Genomic DNA, 15,992 nt, shown 5'->3' with positions numbered 1-15,992 from the left:
AAGGAAATTCATTTTAGGGAAATAAAGGGAAGAGTAGGTGATGAGATACCAAACCAAGGGGTGTGGAGGTCTTGTTGTGTGGGGAGCAGAGACTGAAATAGCAACAGCTAGAGGAAGTGGACACTTACAGAAAGAATCTAGGGGACCCACAGACACTGGCTGAGGGCCCCGGGAGAGGCAACCAAGAGTAGTGAAGAAAGAGATGGGCAGTTCTGGATTCACATCTTGGTTCTGTTTTTTTACTGTGTGACCTGGAAAAAGTTACTTAACTTCTCTGAGCCTTGATTTCCACATCACTAATTTATATTATGATTTATTAATATTATTTATGCTGTTCTGAAAAAGGGCATAACATATACAACATAGTGTCTAGCACTGAGCAGATTCAGTATATGATCAATGCTATTAATATTATATTGAATTCATTTTAATATATGTAATATTATTGAATTTTATAAATGTATGTGAAAACGTTTTTATTCCTTTCTAAACCCCCACCAGAAAAAAGAAAATAAATCATTAATGTCGGCTGTACCAGTTGAGTCCAAACCGGGTAAACCATCTGGAAAGGTATGAAGATAGCAGTGCATTTCTGCCTAAGATATTTACTCGCAGTCTCTCTATCATGATCTCATTTCTTGAGGACAGAAATATAAGGTGGGGGTACCTGAAAGGATCTTTTTAATGAACTGTTTCAAGCTAATATAACTGGGTTGAAAGTGTGGTTTTCCCATATATGTTTGTAACATTTTATAGTATAACCCTCTGTTCTGAAAACTCCAGTTACATCCCATGAAGTTTTCATTCCACTTTCTTTCCTGCAAATATATCTGCTTTAACCAGAGGTATCACTAAAGAATGCCAGGTACTTCTTCACTCTGAAATTCCTAGTTTAACCAGGCTAAAGCTAGCAGGCCCCAAATTCTAGTACATTACCAGGGAAATTTCTAAAATTATAGTGTTAATATAGTAGTTATTCTTACTAATTAATCTGAGTTAAATAGTGAAAGGTCTTTCGCCAAATTGTTGTTTTCCCCTTTAAATTCAGGTTATCCTTCACAATGAGTCATTCTTAACCTCAAAATTAGAATGGAGGCATTCTTTCATTATACTGATATAAGCCCACACCCCAGGCATGTGCCCTACTTTGGAATCGAACCTTACCTCCTGGTTCCTAGGTCGACGCTCAACCACTGAGCCAGGCCGGCCGGGCAAGATAAATTTTTTTGAAAAGTTATTTTTACTAAATAATAAAGTGTACTTTTTTCTTTAAGCCTTGCATTGCTAAATTTTTCTTTAAATTAGTTATAAATCATTATATAGTCTCAAATAGGCCATTATCTTGTCATATTTTAGAGTGTTTCTGCCTTTTTTTCTCTGAAGACTTCTTTCTCTTCAATACATGTAAATATTTCTTGCTTCCATTTTCATTATTTTTAAAAAAATTGTTGACCCTATTATAGATGTCTTCCATTCTCCTCCCCCCACCTTTGCCCACGTCCACCCATCCCACACTCTCCCCCAGCCTTCACCACACTGTTATCTGTATCTATGCATTATGCATATATGTTCTTTGGCTAATCTCTTCACCCTCTTTTATTCAACACCCCCCTCCTCCTCCCCTTTTCCCTGAAACCCTAAGACCAGATTTTTTTTTTAAATATATTTTATTGATTTTTTACAGAGAGGAAGGGAGAGAGATAGAGAGTTAGAAACATCGATGATAGAGAAACATTGATCAGCTGCCTCCTGCACATCTCCCACTGGGGATGTGCCCGCAACCCAGGTACATGCCCTTGACCGGAATCGAACCTGGGACCTTTCAGTCCGCAGGCCGACACTCTATCCACTGAGCCAAACCGGTTTCGGCTAGACCAGATTTTAACTATTTGATATTTGAAGAAGTTTTGGTGTTGGGTATTTTTCTACACAGATTGGTGTTTTGTAGTTTTAAAAAATCAAAAGTGGAGTATGTGTAACAAATAACATTTAAATATCTGCTCTCTCTTCTTTCCAGTCAGGCATGGATGCTGCTCTGGATGACTTAGTGGACACTTTGGGAGAACCTGAAGAAACTGAACAAGATAACGCAACATATACTGGACCTGAAGTTTCGGTAAGTGATCTTAATATCTGTAAAGATTCACTCTTAGGGTAGGAGAGCAAAATAAGGTCATGATGCACAAAAGTCCACTTGGTGTTCTGTTACTTGGAGAGAGATAGGATGGTGTCAGTATCAGTAACAGCAGCTGAAGTTAGTGTTGGGACAGAATGGCTGTTGACGCAGGAAACATTTATTAATTGTCTGTGCTGAGATTATTGCTGGCATATAGTCCTTTGGGCCACAAATACTTTTCTGTCCTTGAGATCGGAGTTCCATGGACTTGGATATATTTTGATTTCTAGATATTTACCATCCTCTGTTCCTCCCTATTCCTAATTCCTTAAAAGCAAGAAAATTATATAACATTTTATTTAAAGAAAAAGACATACCATAGACTGGAAGGAAATATTTGCAACAGACACCACAAAGGATTTGTGCCAGAATTTACGAAGAATTTTAAAAAGTGAGAAAAAGACAATCCAATAGAAAATTAGGAGAAAACTTGCTGGGCTAATAAACAATGCAAGTGTCCCTAGTAATTAGGAAAGTGATACTACAACATGGAGAGGGGTCACTTCACACTTACTAGATTGGCAGCTCACCTGGAGCTCATGGATGCTGACTATGTGCATACCCTTCCGCCAGCAAGTCCACGTCTAGACAGATTCCCCAGAGGGAGCCTTGCACGCCTGTACAAGGAGTGATGAGAACAGCTGAAACATTTGGAAATGGTTGTGTTCAACAGGAGACAAGATAATAAAATGGGATGCTTTTATAGTGATTAAAATGAATTATTCATTTATCATCATGGATACATTATAAACACAATGTTGAATATGATATCATTTATATAACATTTGAAAATATGCAAAGTAATGCTGTAAATTGTTTGTGGATGCCTCATGCAGCATAACCGTTTTAAAATATGCTCCACTTTCAGTGGGTGGGTATGATACACTTAAAGTTCACATTAGTAGCTATCTCTGGTTAACAAGGAAGGGGAATGGGATTGGAAAGGGCCAAACAGGAGACATCATTCTAATTGTTTTGTAGAAATTACGTAAGAATGACTATAGATCTGATAGAGTAGGATGTTGGGTTATATAGAAATTTATTGTTTTTAACTGTATTTTTTAATGAATTGGAAACATCAGACAATGAAAAACATTTAAAATCCAATGTATTTTAATATAGGAATCAAATTTAATATAGTGATTTGAATATTTTCTAGCATTACATATGAGTTAAGCTATTTAAATAAGGGGAAGTATTTGTGTAAACAAATTTCAGAGTTGTGTAAAGTATTGGCGTCTTAATAATTTATATCTTATTTCAATAGTTTCATAAATTAAGAATGGAATAGTACTTTGGTTTCAGAATATGCATATAACATTCTCAGATAATTAATTATATAATGTACCTAAATGTGTGATTTTATTACAGGATCCCATGACTTCTATCTACATAGAGGAATTGGGTAAAAGAGAAGGCTCAATTCCTCCAAAATACAGGGAACTTTTGGATGTAAGTTAAATAACCATTTACTTTTACTTTACTATTTCCTTTTGGAATATAGTCGTTATCACATCAATATAGTTATAATTTTTTAAATTTAGAAAATGAAATGAGCCGATGTAAAGTTCATTACTATGACATCCACTGTATTAGTTTGCCATGGCTGCCATAACAAAGAATCACAGCCTGGATGGCTTAAACAACAGAAATATATTGTCTCACAGTTCTGGAAGCTGGAAGACTGGAATCAAGGTGTGGGCAGAGTTGGTTCCTTCTGAAAGTCTTGTGGAGACCTCTCTCCCTGGCTGATAGAGAGCTATCTTCTCCCTGTATCTCTTCACATGGTCTTCCCTCTGTATCTCTGGTCCATATTTCCCCATTTTATAAGAACACCAGTTATATTGGATTAGCCCCATCCTAATGTCCTCATGTAACCTCAGTTATCTCTCTTTTTTTAAGTGTATATTTTTATTGATTTCAGAGAGGAAGGGAGAGGGAGAGAGAGAGATAGAAATATCAATGATAAGAGAGAATCACTGATCAATTGCCTGCCGCACGCCCACCACTGGGGATCAAGCTTGCAACCTGGGCATGACCTCTTGGTTCATGGGTCGACAATCAACCACACTGGCCAGACTCAGTTACCTCTCTATAGGCTCTATTTCCAAACACAGTCATAGTCTGAGATGCTTATGATTAGGGCTTCAATAATATGCTTTTGGGGAGGACATAATTCAACCCATAACAGTCACTGAGTAACACATTTTGCTGATTGTAAGGATTACTCTTGCCTTCTCAACATTATCAAATTGATGTTTGTTTCAGAAAAAAGAAGGGATCACAAGGCCTCCTCCAGACTCTCCGGTGAGTTTACGTAAATGTCTTCTAAGATCCAAATGAACATTTTTTGTATCTTTGGTTGGTGGATAGGGCTATCAATACTGTATTTTATGGCTAAAATAACCTCTAAATTAGATGAAGTTTTCATCTGTTCAGAGAAAGGGAGAGTATGTGGGGGTTGTGTCAGTGCGCATTGGTTTCATATGGATTTTTGTTTGTGTTTTTGAGAGGAAGAGAAATGGAGCCCAGGAAGTTTTAGGATAAAGTAACTGTTAATAAAAATAGAATGGGAATATCTTAACATGTAATACATTTAGAAGAGGGAACAAAAAAATAATAGTGCAAAACCCATTCCCTACCAGACATAGGCTTTCATCTGAGATATCTTACTAACACATCTCCTTTGGTGCTAAAGGAATTGCCAGAGTACATTCTTCCTTTGCTGGGTGTATAATCTGATCTTTCGCTTGAATGACTCCCCCGTGATACCATCCTGGTATCTGTTTCTTTAGAAACCCCCGGGGCCCGATGACGCCATCGATGCCTTGTCATCTGACTTCACCTGCAGCTCTCCTACCACTGGTGGGAAGAAAACTGAGAAAGAGGTATTGTGCTGAATGTTATTAGGGGCACTTGTTAGAAGCCCTCCCGAACTTTAGAACAACAACTTTCTAGTTTTGGTTATTACATTTCCCTCCTCTGCACATTTAATCTTTTGTATTTTGTTTTACAGAAATCTACGGGAGAAGTTTTAAAAGCTCAGTCAGCCGGAGTAATCAGAAGTGCTGCTCCGCCCCATGAGAAAAAAAGAAAGGTGGAGAAGGTATAAATTAATTACTTTTTGGAAAATAACCATGTTTTGAGGGACAGCAGCTGCCTTCCTGAGGCTGATGTAGCTGATGCCAGACAATCCCAAAAGTGTATTACGAATCAGGGGGAGGAGGAGGGAGGGGGAGGCGGGGCGTCTTTCTCTCCGAAGGTCTGTGGAGCAGTGAGATCAACTGGGGCGATACCCATCACCCCCAGCCAGGTCTTCCTTGTTTCTGCCGCAGTTTATGGGAGATCTCAGCACAATCTTCTTGGTTGTGAATTAAGACTATCTTACCATCCCAATGCACAGAGGGCAGGACGCCAGAGAAATGACACTCTTGGAACATACCATCTTCAACGTGGTTTCCTCAAGGAGTCGGAGTCCTGTGAAGCCACTCGAGGGGTCTTGTTGTAGCTGCTTCTGTCCACCTCTCTTAACCACAGTCAACGTGGGCTAATTCTCACCAACCCTGAGATGTGGTCCTCCAGCTCTGGGCTGCAGGAGAAAGCATGCCCGGTGTGCAGAGAGTCCAGATAATGCGAGGAGCGGTTGCTGTCAGGGCGCTCTGCCTCTCCCTCCGGGAGGGGACAGTTTATTTTTATCTGGCTGGCGGAGGAGCAGTGAGAGCACCACACCCCGGAGAGTGGGTGTTCCCACAGGGAGCAGCCTTGGTGCCTGCAGAGAAGAAGGCGGCGGGGGCCACCCCAGGTCCCCCTGCTTTCTGGGCTGAGCTGCTTTGCTCAAGGACAGGGTTGCCAGAAGTCATTTTTAGAAAAAGAAAAGCAGGATAGTGAAAGTTCACTTTTTGCAGCTTTTATTTTGACATGGGTATTTTATAATGGCACAGTTATGATTATAGTGATACGTCTAGCTTGCTAAGGAGGAGGTGCAGTGCCCCTGGGACCACCGTTACTGTAGAAAGAGTCTTAGCCCCCATTCCACTCACTGGTAAGTTCTTTATTCTTTCTTTCTTTTGCTAGGTTTCAGGTAAACTTGACTTCCTAAAGTCCTTCCCCAACCCACGATTCGTCTTTTAGATTTAAAATGTGTGTATTTCACAAAGAAGTGGATGGATTGTTCAGGCTGAGGAGATGCTCTCTTTTTTAATGGGCAGAATCTTTGCTTTGTCACAGGACGCAATGAGCGACCAGGCACTGGAGGCTCTTTCGGCTTCGCTGGGCCGCCGGAAGTCAGAACCTGAGCTCGACCTCAGCTCCATTAAGGAAGTTGACGAGGTACTGACCTTCGAGTTCATATACAGAGCATGATAGTCTGCAGGTTACAAAACTGAATGTGTTATGCATGTTTCAAATGATTGCACGACTCTTATTTTATTGGAGAGTTGAAATGGACTATTCTTCATTCTGCCTTACTTTCAGGGTCTCTGGGTAACTTAGAGACTTCTGGCTGGGGAGTTAGCAGCCAAGAAGGATATTTGAGTGTTTGTCTTATAAACCATCTAGAATTTTAATATTTAAAATTAACACTAATCTCCTCTGCCAACGCTTGAATGACAACTGACTAAACCAGATAACGTGGAGGCAGTGGGCTGTTGAGAAATAGGTTTGTCTACTCTTATGGAAATTGGAAATTTGTATTTTCAGAAGGGTGTGGGGTGACTCACTCTGTTTATAAGGAGAGAAGCAGGTGACTATAGGTGGGTAGGGAGTTCCTTTTTTTTTTTTTTTATAACTGTGGGGAAAGATGTTGAAAATTTGTCTCAAATTACAATAAAATCCAGCAGCAATTACTCTGTAACTGGGGCTGCCGCGTGCTTAGAGCATGATGCTGGGCAGTTTTTATCCCACCTCACTTAACAAGATCTTAACAAAGCCAAAGCAAGCTTGTATTGAGTGGAGTTTTAATATTACATTACAATTTTTAAAGAATTTTCAACTGAGTCCTGTGGGAGGAAAGAGGACAGAAGAGAATTGCCCTGGGACATTCCCAGCAAGGCAGTGTGTGTGTGGGGGGTGGGGGGCAGAGATGGGGGGGCCGGGCATGGATGTGCAGCCTGGGCCCTTAGGAGCCGCACCCTGTCAGCTGGGGGGTGGGGGTGGAGCTGGCAGGTGCTGCTGTCACAATGCCACTGCCTCCGCTGTCACTTCCTGTTCTGACTCACTGGGGAAGGCGAGTCTCACGGACTCCCAGCAGCTCTCCCTGAGTCTGGGACCCCCTGGTCCGGAATGGGCCAGTTTCTATCTTCGACTTTCCTTGAGGGCTCACCAGATGCAGTGTGGCACAACATGCTTGGTGAAGGCGAACACAAGGGAGCAGGGGAGACGGCCCTCGTCTTCCAGGACCAAGTAATGTATTGGGAAGAAAGGAAACTGATTAAAACACCAGGCGGGGTGCACATTACTGGGAACTGGACAGAAGCCCCGTCTAAAGTAAAGGGTGGACCAGGCAGAACCCAGGAGGAGGGGGTGTCAGTCCAAGTTGAGCTGGGGTTCCACCACCAGAGGGCTCCATGGCCATGAGCCTCAGGCTTCTTACAGAAAATTAGGGTGATTTAATGAGACAGTCATTAGGGGAGGGAAGGTATCAACATAAATCCCAGGACAAAAAAGAGTCTTAGAGGGATTAAAATTAGGTAAATAGATGTAACAATAAGTTAAATAGTGTAATGGTTTACTATCTGATGATGAATTCGTTACTTCCTGGGTAGTCTGATGGGATAAGACTGGTAAAGATCATATCCTACAGGAGTTCACAGCCACGCCGTACATTCCACTGGGGAGCTCTCTGAGCAAAAATTACATAGTGCTTCAGAGAAGGGGCCCATGCCTACTGGTCATTTTTATAAGGCATCGTAACACAAAATAATATTTATAATGATACTTCATTAGTCACCTCCCCCATTTCTATGTGTAGTTACCTAGTCTGGCGCTATTTCAATTGAGTAAACATTTACTTCCCATGCCTACAGTGCAGGCATTTAAAGAATATAAAGATCAAAGGAATAGAAAGGATCTAGCTGGGCAGGAACTTCTCCTTGTGGGCAGGCCTGAGCGAAAGTGGGGATGCGGGGGGGCAGTCCTACCAAACAGGTGACCGTGCCTTTCAGGAAGGCTGGTTGATAGGCGGAGACCCCACAAATCCCTGAATTGAGGAGAACCACTAATCATAGGCCTTCTTCCATATCTGCAGTAGAATATAACTGGAAATGTTAAAAAAAACACAACTTTCATCCCTTATTGAGAGTTGTTATGCTATAAAACATATAAAACTGTAGAACATATATAGAACAATAAAACTACCCCAAAGCTTAGAAGAGTGCCTGGTTCATTAAAGTGCTTGATCTTTTTAAATGAATCAATTAACTAATCATTCAATGGAGAAGTACGATCTTAGGCTGAGATGTAGGTGGGAGCAGTGGGTTGAGCTGGGATTTGCTGAGTGACACCTGCCCGCCTTTGTGCCCAGGAGCTCCTTGGTTTGGGATTTAAATCTGTGCCTTGCTATCAGTACATTGTGACATATCACGGAACTTCGCCTTACTCACCAATTGTTTAAAATGCAGATGTTAGCCAAAACCGGTTTGGCTCAGTGGATAGAGCATCAGCCTGCGGACTGAAGGGTCCCGGGTTCGATTCCGGTCAGGGGCATGTGCCTGGGTTGCGGGCACATCCCCGGTAGGAGATGTGCAGGAGGTGGCTGATCGATGTTTCTCTCTCATCGATGTTTCTAACTCTCTATCTCGCTCCCTTCCTCTCTGTAAAAAATCAATAAAATATATTTTAAAAAACATTTAAAAAATAAATAAATAAAATGCAGATGTTATATCCTGGAAGCCAGCGATCTATTATAGAACTACTGTACCCTTTTATGTCTAATGGAGTTGGTAGTTCATGGTTCACTGATCCAGTGAAGCCCTGGTGATATTGAAGGGAGTCCTTGTAAAAGAGGCAAAGCTAGCTGTCCATGGATCAGCCAGGATTGGTGATGGGCTGCTTCTCCCGTTTCCGAGCTGTGGTTAACACTCAGGAGGATTGGGTTTCTCCCCTGTACAGAGCTGCCTCATTGAATAAGAAAGATGAAGGCTGTTGAAATATGCAACTAACTTCTGCACTGTGCCTGACTGTCTCATAGGATATTTTATTTACTTTCCTCTGGCGATCCTTACAAGTCAGTAGCTGGGTAAGGATTATCAGTAGGCCCATTTTATAGCTGAAGAAACTGAGCCAGAGAAAGACTAAGTGGCTCCCCAGGGTCATGCAGCACCTGAGAGCAGGGCTGGGTCACCCCGGGATTCCTGGCTGTTTTTCTCGGTCACCCCACTTGCTGCCTTCCTCAAAGCCACTCACCGCGGGCTTTGCTTTGTGGTTTGCAAAGCCCTTACACTTTTGTCTGAATTGGTCTTCTCTACACCACCTATGAAGTACATACATAAAGTGATACCATCTTGTTTTACATATATTATCCAAATGTTTACTTATTTTATTGTCTCCATTTTCGTCAGGCAAAATCCAAAGAAGAGAAACGAGAAAAGTGTGGTGAAGATGACGAAACAGTCCCAGAGGAGTACAGATTGAAACCAGCCACGGTACATTGTTAGCCACGGCGCACACAGCAGTGCGTGCCTCTGGCTTTCCATGGCGTTTTGGGTGTCTGTCCCAGGAAGCGGGAGGACATGTCTGTTTTGGTTTCTATACTAACTCTGAAAGCCCTGGACCCTTTCATCTCTGCTCTCTAGAGTTGGACCCGATAAGGGATGGTTTACTAAGTGGTGACCATGTGGTAATTAAAATTCCCACAAATTCAAGCTTTTCTACTATTTACAATACTTGAGGTAGATCCTTTACCTTAAAGCAGAAGGAACAATTTGGGAATACTTTTTTTCTCTAATTGCTATCTGGATAAAAGCACCATAGATCCCAGTGGTGGATAGAAACGTAGGCTGTTTATCATTGTCCTCAGTTAAGGTTTTGTTTTGAGGTCAGAATGGTGGGCGAATGCCGGTAATTATAGCTGTAATATGTCTTTGAAGTAATCACATAAACGTATGATAGAAAATAGTTGTGATTCTCATATATGTTCATAGATGAAAATTTTTTTACTTTTAGAAATACTCTAAATTGTGAAACCTCACATCCAAAAAAACTAAAACAGTATTTTAGGAATAATATCTACCTCTTCACCCTGGGTTGGAAAATTGGCACTTAAAAATATATATATTTCACTAATGTAGTAGCACCTTTCTTGCCGAAGATATTTTAAATTCAATTTTCCTATTGAATAGGTAAAATTTTTAAAGCAACTTTTAAAGAAAAGTACATGTGCATTATATTTGATATTTGGTCTCTTGATTTTTACATCTCATCTCTTTATTCTGATACTTTATAAATAAATCTGAAATAGAAATTCACTCAAATATGAGTAGAAAAAAGCTCTCTTCTCATATCCTGCAATTTTCCAAGACAAACATAATGGGATATGAAAGCAAAAGTTTCTATTTAGTTTTCAATGAATTTTTAATTTCATTTGCAGGATAAAGATGGAAAACCACTATTGCCAGAGCCTGAAGAAAAATCCAAGGTTGGGAAATAAGTTTTTTCTGGATAGTTACAGAACAGTAGAGCTGTAAAGTATAAATTCAGATAATTGTGACAGAAGGATAAGGATAGCAACACTTGGCACAGATCTGTGACTCCTTTTCACATATTTATTTTCCTCATGGATTAGCACTAGACTGTTATACATTGCGAGGTGACATCCCCTGCACATTAAGAGCTAATGTCAAGAGGCCCTTAAATCAGATTAACACTTTACTTGAGTTTGATTCTAATCACAGCAGCAAATACTCTAATGATTCCGCACTGCCATCACTTAGGTTGGTTTGGTATCAACCAGCAACATTTATTAATCACTTGCTATGTACCTGACATTGTGCTAGATGCCTTTCATATGCTGTGTTTTTGTGTCCTCACTAAAAGAGGAAGGTGCTATTATTACTCCCATTTTACAGGTGAGGAAACAGATTGAGTAAATAGCCTTAAGTCACACAGTTAGAACATAGCAAGGCCAGGAATCCAAATTCAGGCTGCCCAACTGGGGGCCCCGATTTTGAATTCTGTCATAGGTTACTCTTATTAGGCAAAATCACCACATGCCCTAAACAGATAATCCACCTCACCTGCAGGAACTAAGAGTAACACAACTTTCCTGCCAAAACCCCACGTAGTCATAGGAGAGGAGAACATATTCTATTCTTCCTCTGACTTATGCAGACAGGAAGTCAGTGGAGAAAAAACAATCACAAAAGAAAAACTATACATATCTTCATTAGAAAGAACAGGCAATTTTATTTGAGCAAAATTACTCTGTAATTGAAATGTCAAGAAAACTTTAAACCATTAACATTTTTGTGGCACTGAGGTGTCTAATATTCCTTATTTGTTGCATAACATTTATCTTACATTGATAAATGAAATGTCCTCTATAAACTAGCTTTTGTTCACATTGATGTTTCTTTCTCTACTTCTCCCTTCCTCTCTCAAAATCAATAAAAATATTTTAAAAAATAAATTAGTTCTTGGTTTTAGATCTCATACGTCCTAATTTGTGTTAATCAGAAAAAATTCTCTATGAAAACTTTTTTTTAATGAAGTAGAAAATACCAACTTCATAATATACAATGTCTCTTGTATTACAGCCCCGGAGTGAATCAGAACTCATTGATGAGCTTTCGGAAGATTTTGACCAGGCTAAATGTAAAGAAAAACCATCTAAGTCAACTGAAAAAACAGAAGTATGTTTCTAAAAACAAGTCTCTAGCTTTGTTTTTTAAAATGATTTTCTAAAATCTTAAAAATATGATGCCAAAAGTGTTTTAACATGAAGTGGTTAATAAGAAAGCCCATTATACTGTCTTTTTCTACACGCAGCTTTTGTTTTGCCTTTTTCTGAAGGTGCTTTCTTTCCCCAAGCTGACCTTGACTTTCTTGCAATTTAAGACCTGTAATTATTCCTGCAGGAAAGCGTTCACACCCATGCTTTCCTTTCTATTCCTGCCTCTGTGACTGACCTAGCTAACATTGTCATCACCACTCTCCTCAAGATGGAAATGGCCTCTGTCTTCAGTCTCCTTCCAGTCCGTCCTATATGTCCACCAGAATTCTTTCTTGAGCATGCTTGTAGTCACGCCGTTCCCCTGCTCCAGCCTTCAGGAGCTACCCATTTCTACACAAGAAAAAATCCCACTAATGTGTTCTGGTCCCAGCTTTCTTTTCTACCCAGGTGCATCCCCACATCACTAAACTATGACATTGAATGTGTGTCTCCATGGCTTTGCTCATATGGTTCCTTCCATCTGGAATAACCTTCCCTCCTAATTCTACATCAGTTCAAATCTTAGTCATCCCTTTAAGGCTGTGCTAAAATATGGCCTTTGTCTCCTGCTTTCCCCTCCCCAAACCTGACCGCACTTCCAACTCTAGTTCAGCAGGATATAACATGCCAGGGAGTCTGTAGTTCTTTCTTTATATATCCCTGTTAAGGCATTTGTTGCAAACAAGTTATTAGCTCTTGGTCCTTTGTTTGTTTGTTTGTTTTTGTTGTTTGTTTGTTTTGTTCTTGGTCCTTTACACCTTACATTTATACATAGTTTTAAATAGTAAGGTCTTTGAAGAAGAAATCGTACCCTATTAATAGTCATCTGGTAAACACTGTGCACATAGGATAGATTTCCATAAATGCCTGGATTATAGTTTATTTGAATTCTTACCTTGTGATAAAATAAAGCTCTCAAACTTTAGCATACATCAGCATCACCTGAGGGTTTGTTAAAACAGATTGCTGTGCCCTTCCCCTAGAATTTCTGATTTAGTGATGTTGGCATGGGGGCCTGAAAATTTACATTTCTAATAAGTTCTCTGGAAATGCTGAGGCTGCTGGTCCAGGGACCACACTCTGAGAACTCCTGGGATAGTCTTACTGCTTGCATTTGTAGATAGCTGTTTGCAATGTGCAGGGTGCTCTTAGATACATAAAAATGATGTATTTGTGTAAAATATTGCATTGTATTATATGATTGATATATGATAAATAATTTATAAAAATAAGAAATCAGAAATAATAGTTGCTAAAATTTATTGCATTTACTGTTCCCAGGTACTATGCAAAACACTTCACATGTTTTATCTCCTTAAAGGCCCCTGTTAACACTTGATATATAGGTACTACTATTGTTCTCACTTTTCAGATGTGGAAACTGAGTCTTAACCTACCTAAGCAGAGAGGTAAAACTACTAGTAAGTTGAAGTAACGGTAGCCAAAGAGCTTTAACGTGCCTTGACTTATTCACTATTCAACAACCTTAGGTGTCCAGGAAAAGCATGCTCACAGATTATTCTATAGCTGAGTGTATTGTTGAATCATCATTGTTCAGTGTTACTAGCCAGATAGCTCGAAAAATGCGTCATCATACCTGCTTCTTCCCACAGGAACCACAGGCCGCCACCCCGGCTCCGGGGGGAGAGGATGTGCCTCGCGCCTCCGTGTGCAGTGTGCAGTCAGCACCACCGAAGCCCGCGGCCTTGGTGAGTGGTCCTCTGGGCACTGAGAAGTGTCCCGGGAAAGTGATATTCCTCCCATGCACTGTCTGCTCTGTGCACCAACCTATGATTTTATTCTGACACAACAAGAAATCTTCTCTAGCTCTAGTTGCTACTGTTTGGGGCTTCAGGGTATGCTAGAAAGTCAGGCTATATTTAAATTTTTAATTAGATTCCTGTAAGCTGTGTTTTTTCTTGCACCTTCTGAAATCCTTTCTAGTTCCTCAGTGATGGTGAGTAATCATGCTTTTTCACTTTTCTGCATTTTTCGAGCCTATTTGGAGTTCCACAAAGAGCCCCATCTCCCTTTTCCTGACTCCCAGGGGGACAATCTGCACCAGTATCATCAGGACCCGCACTCCCACCTGAAGGGGAGAGATTGACTCAGCTCCTCTCCCTTCTTCATTTCTTGCCTCTCTCTCACTTTCTATCTTTCGGATGAATTCTGATATTTAACTAGTTGTACCTTTGTGTCCTTTTGAATTCACTAGCCCATAGAGCCTGACTTAGAAAATAACATCAGTGGACTATGTTTCAGTACCATGGACTTGGTGGCTCTGTACTCTGAATAGTTAACCTGTTCTAGATGCTCTACAATATCTTCTTAAATTTTCTCAGGGACACGATACAGACTGATCATCTGTTATAGATGAGGGAGATGAACCTATAAACTGACCTTGAACAAGCAACTTAACCTTTCAGAACCGTAGCTGAAATGAAAATATGGCTCCAGCCCTAAGCTACCTTCAAGTCTAGTGTGGATATGGGTCAGATCTCAAGCTTACGGCACAACTTGATCACTCGTGTGGAAAAGGGCACAGGGACTGTGGGTGCCTCACCCTCCGGGAGAATTAGGAAAGGTTTGCAGGTGATGGGCAGCGTCACACTGAGGGTGGCAGTAGCGCTGTTTCGTGGGGTGACCAGTGAGCCGAGGACAGGCCAAGCACCGGGTGTGCGGCACTTGGGATACTTGGGATATGTGTGCATCTAGGTGTGTGAGGTGTAGGGCAAGTGTCCTGGGTGTCCGGAAGTGGCTCTTCCCACCAGGGAAGTCCTTGGTGCCAACTGCAAATCCCCTCAAAGCCCAGGGTCTCCCTCCTGCCATATGCAAGATTTGAGACCCCCCTCTTTTTTGAGGCTTCAGGGTACTCTCTAGACCAGGGGTTCTCAACCTTCCTAATGCCCGACCCTTTAATACAGTTCCTCATGTTGTGGTGACCCCCAACCATAAAATTATTTTCATTGCTGCTTCATAACTGTAATTTTGCTACTGTTATGAATCGTAATGTAAATATCTGACATGCAGGATGTATTTTCATTGTTACAAATTGAACATAATTAAAGCATAGTGATTAATCACAAAAGCAATATGTAATTATATGTGTTTTCCAATGGTCTTAGGCGACCCCTGTGAAAGGGTCGTTTGACCCCCAAAGGGGTCGCGACCCACAGGTTGAGAACCGCTGCTCTAGAAGTTCAGCATTGTGGGAGCCAGGCACAGGCCACGGTGGCAAAGACCAGGAGAGAGGAGAGAACCTGAGAACAGGTTGGAGAAGGAGTAGGAACAGAGGCCGTGATGGGAATCAGGACGATAATAGCCAGCATTCCAGGGCAGAACCCTGTGACCTAAGCATGTGTCATCCACTTCTCATGCCAAGTGTGACTGCCAGGGCCTCAGAGGGCTCAGTGACTTCCGCTCCAACCTCACCCTGACTGCAGAGCCCAGCATTGGGCGTCCAGTGGACAGAAAACAAACAGAGCTCTTGTTTTCCCGCTCTCTGACCCCCTTTCCCGGGCCTGTGCCCCAGCAGCTCTGGTTACCACACAGTTGCCAGGATTACCGTCACCGAGGTTCGCTGGCATTTCTGGGATTGTGACACCCTTGGGAACCAGAGAGAATCGCTACAGTGTGTGATAAAGGTCAGAGGACTCCAGAAAGGCTTGAGGATTAGTGAGCAAAAGGTAACAAAGACCAGAGGCAGGAGGTGACCATGTGGTTCTTGTTTGTATGTAAAGAACGTTTATTGAGGAAATCCAGAGACCCGAGTTCTGGTTCTGAATCTGACAACGTGAAATGCTATAGAAATAGAAGTTTTAGTCCTTAGTCCTATTTCCAGATTCCTTAGTTCTTAAGACTACTGCTGCTTCTCCAAGCTTTTCTGTTGCA

At 41.3% G+C, this 15,992-nt stretch overlaps 1 protein-coding gene across 12 annotated transcripts in view; it reads left to right on the top strand.

Annotated features, from left to right (window-relative positions):
* Positions 1–15,992, top strand: part of CAST (calpastatin) — a 110,046-nt gene that overhangs the window by 68,615 nt on the left and 25,439 nt on the right. For 10 of the 12 annotated variants that reach the window (XM_023749801.1, XM_023749800.1, XM_023749803.1 and 7 more), the window contains 11 exons: positions 502–570; positions 2,018–2,116; positions 3,548–3,628; positions 4,445–4,483; positions 4,972–5,064; positions 5,193–5,282; positions 6,404–6,505; positions 9,733–9,816; positions 10,761–10,808; positions 11,926–12,021; positions 13,715–13,810. In XM_023749801.1, coding sequence (XP_023605569.1) covers positions 502–570; positions 2,018–2,116; positions 3,548–3,628; positions 4,445–4,483; positions 4,972–5,064; positions 5,193–5,282; positions 6,404–6,505; positions 9,733–9,816; positions 10,761–10,808; positions 11,926–12,021; positions 13,715–13,810 — 897 coding nt within the window. The remainder of the gene's footprint in view (positions 1–501; positions 571–2,017; positions 2,117–3,547; positions 3,629–4,444; positions 4,484–4,971; positions 5,065–5,192; positions 5,283–6,403; positions 6,506–9,732; positions 9,817–10,760; positions 10,809–11,925; positions 12,022–13,714; positions 13,811–15,992) is intronic. The other 2 variants (XM_023749811.1, XM_023749809.1) reach the window with 2 other exon arrangements.

Source organism: Myotis lucifugus, unplaced genomic scaffold, assembly GCF_000147115.1.
Source record: "Myotis lucifugus unplaced genomic scaffold, Myoluc2.0 scaffold_0, whole genome shotgun sequence".
NCBI classification, from domain to species: Eukaryota; Metazoa; Chordata; class Mammalia; order Chiroptera; family Vespertilionidae; genus Myotis; species Myotis lucifugus.
The sequence above is the reverse complement of the archived record's forward strand: the minus strand, read 5'-3'. Positions and strand labels throughout refer to the sequence as shown.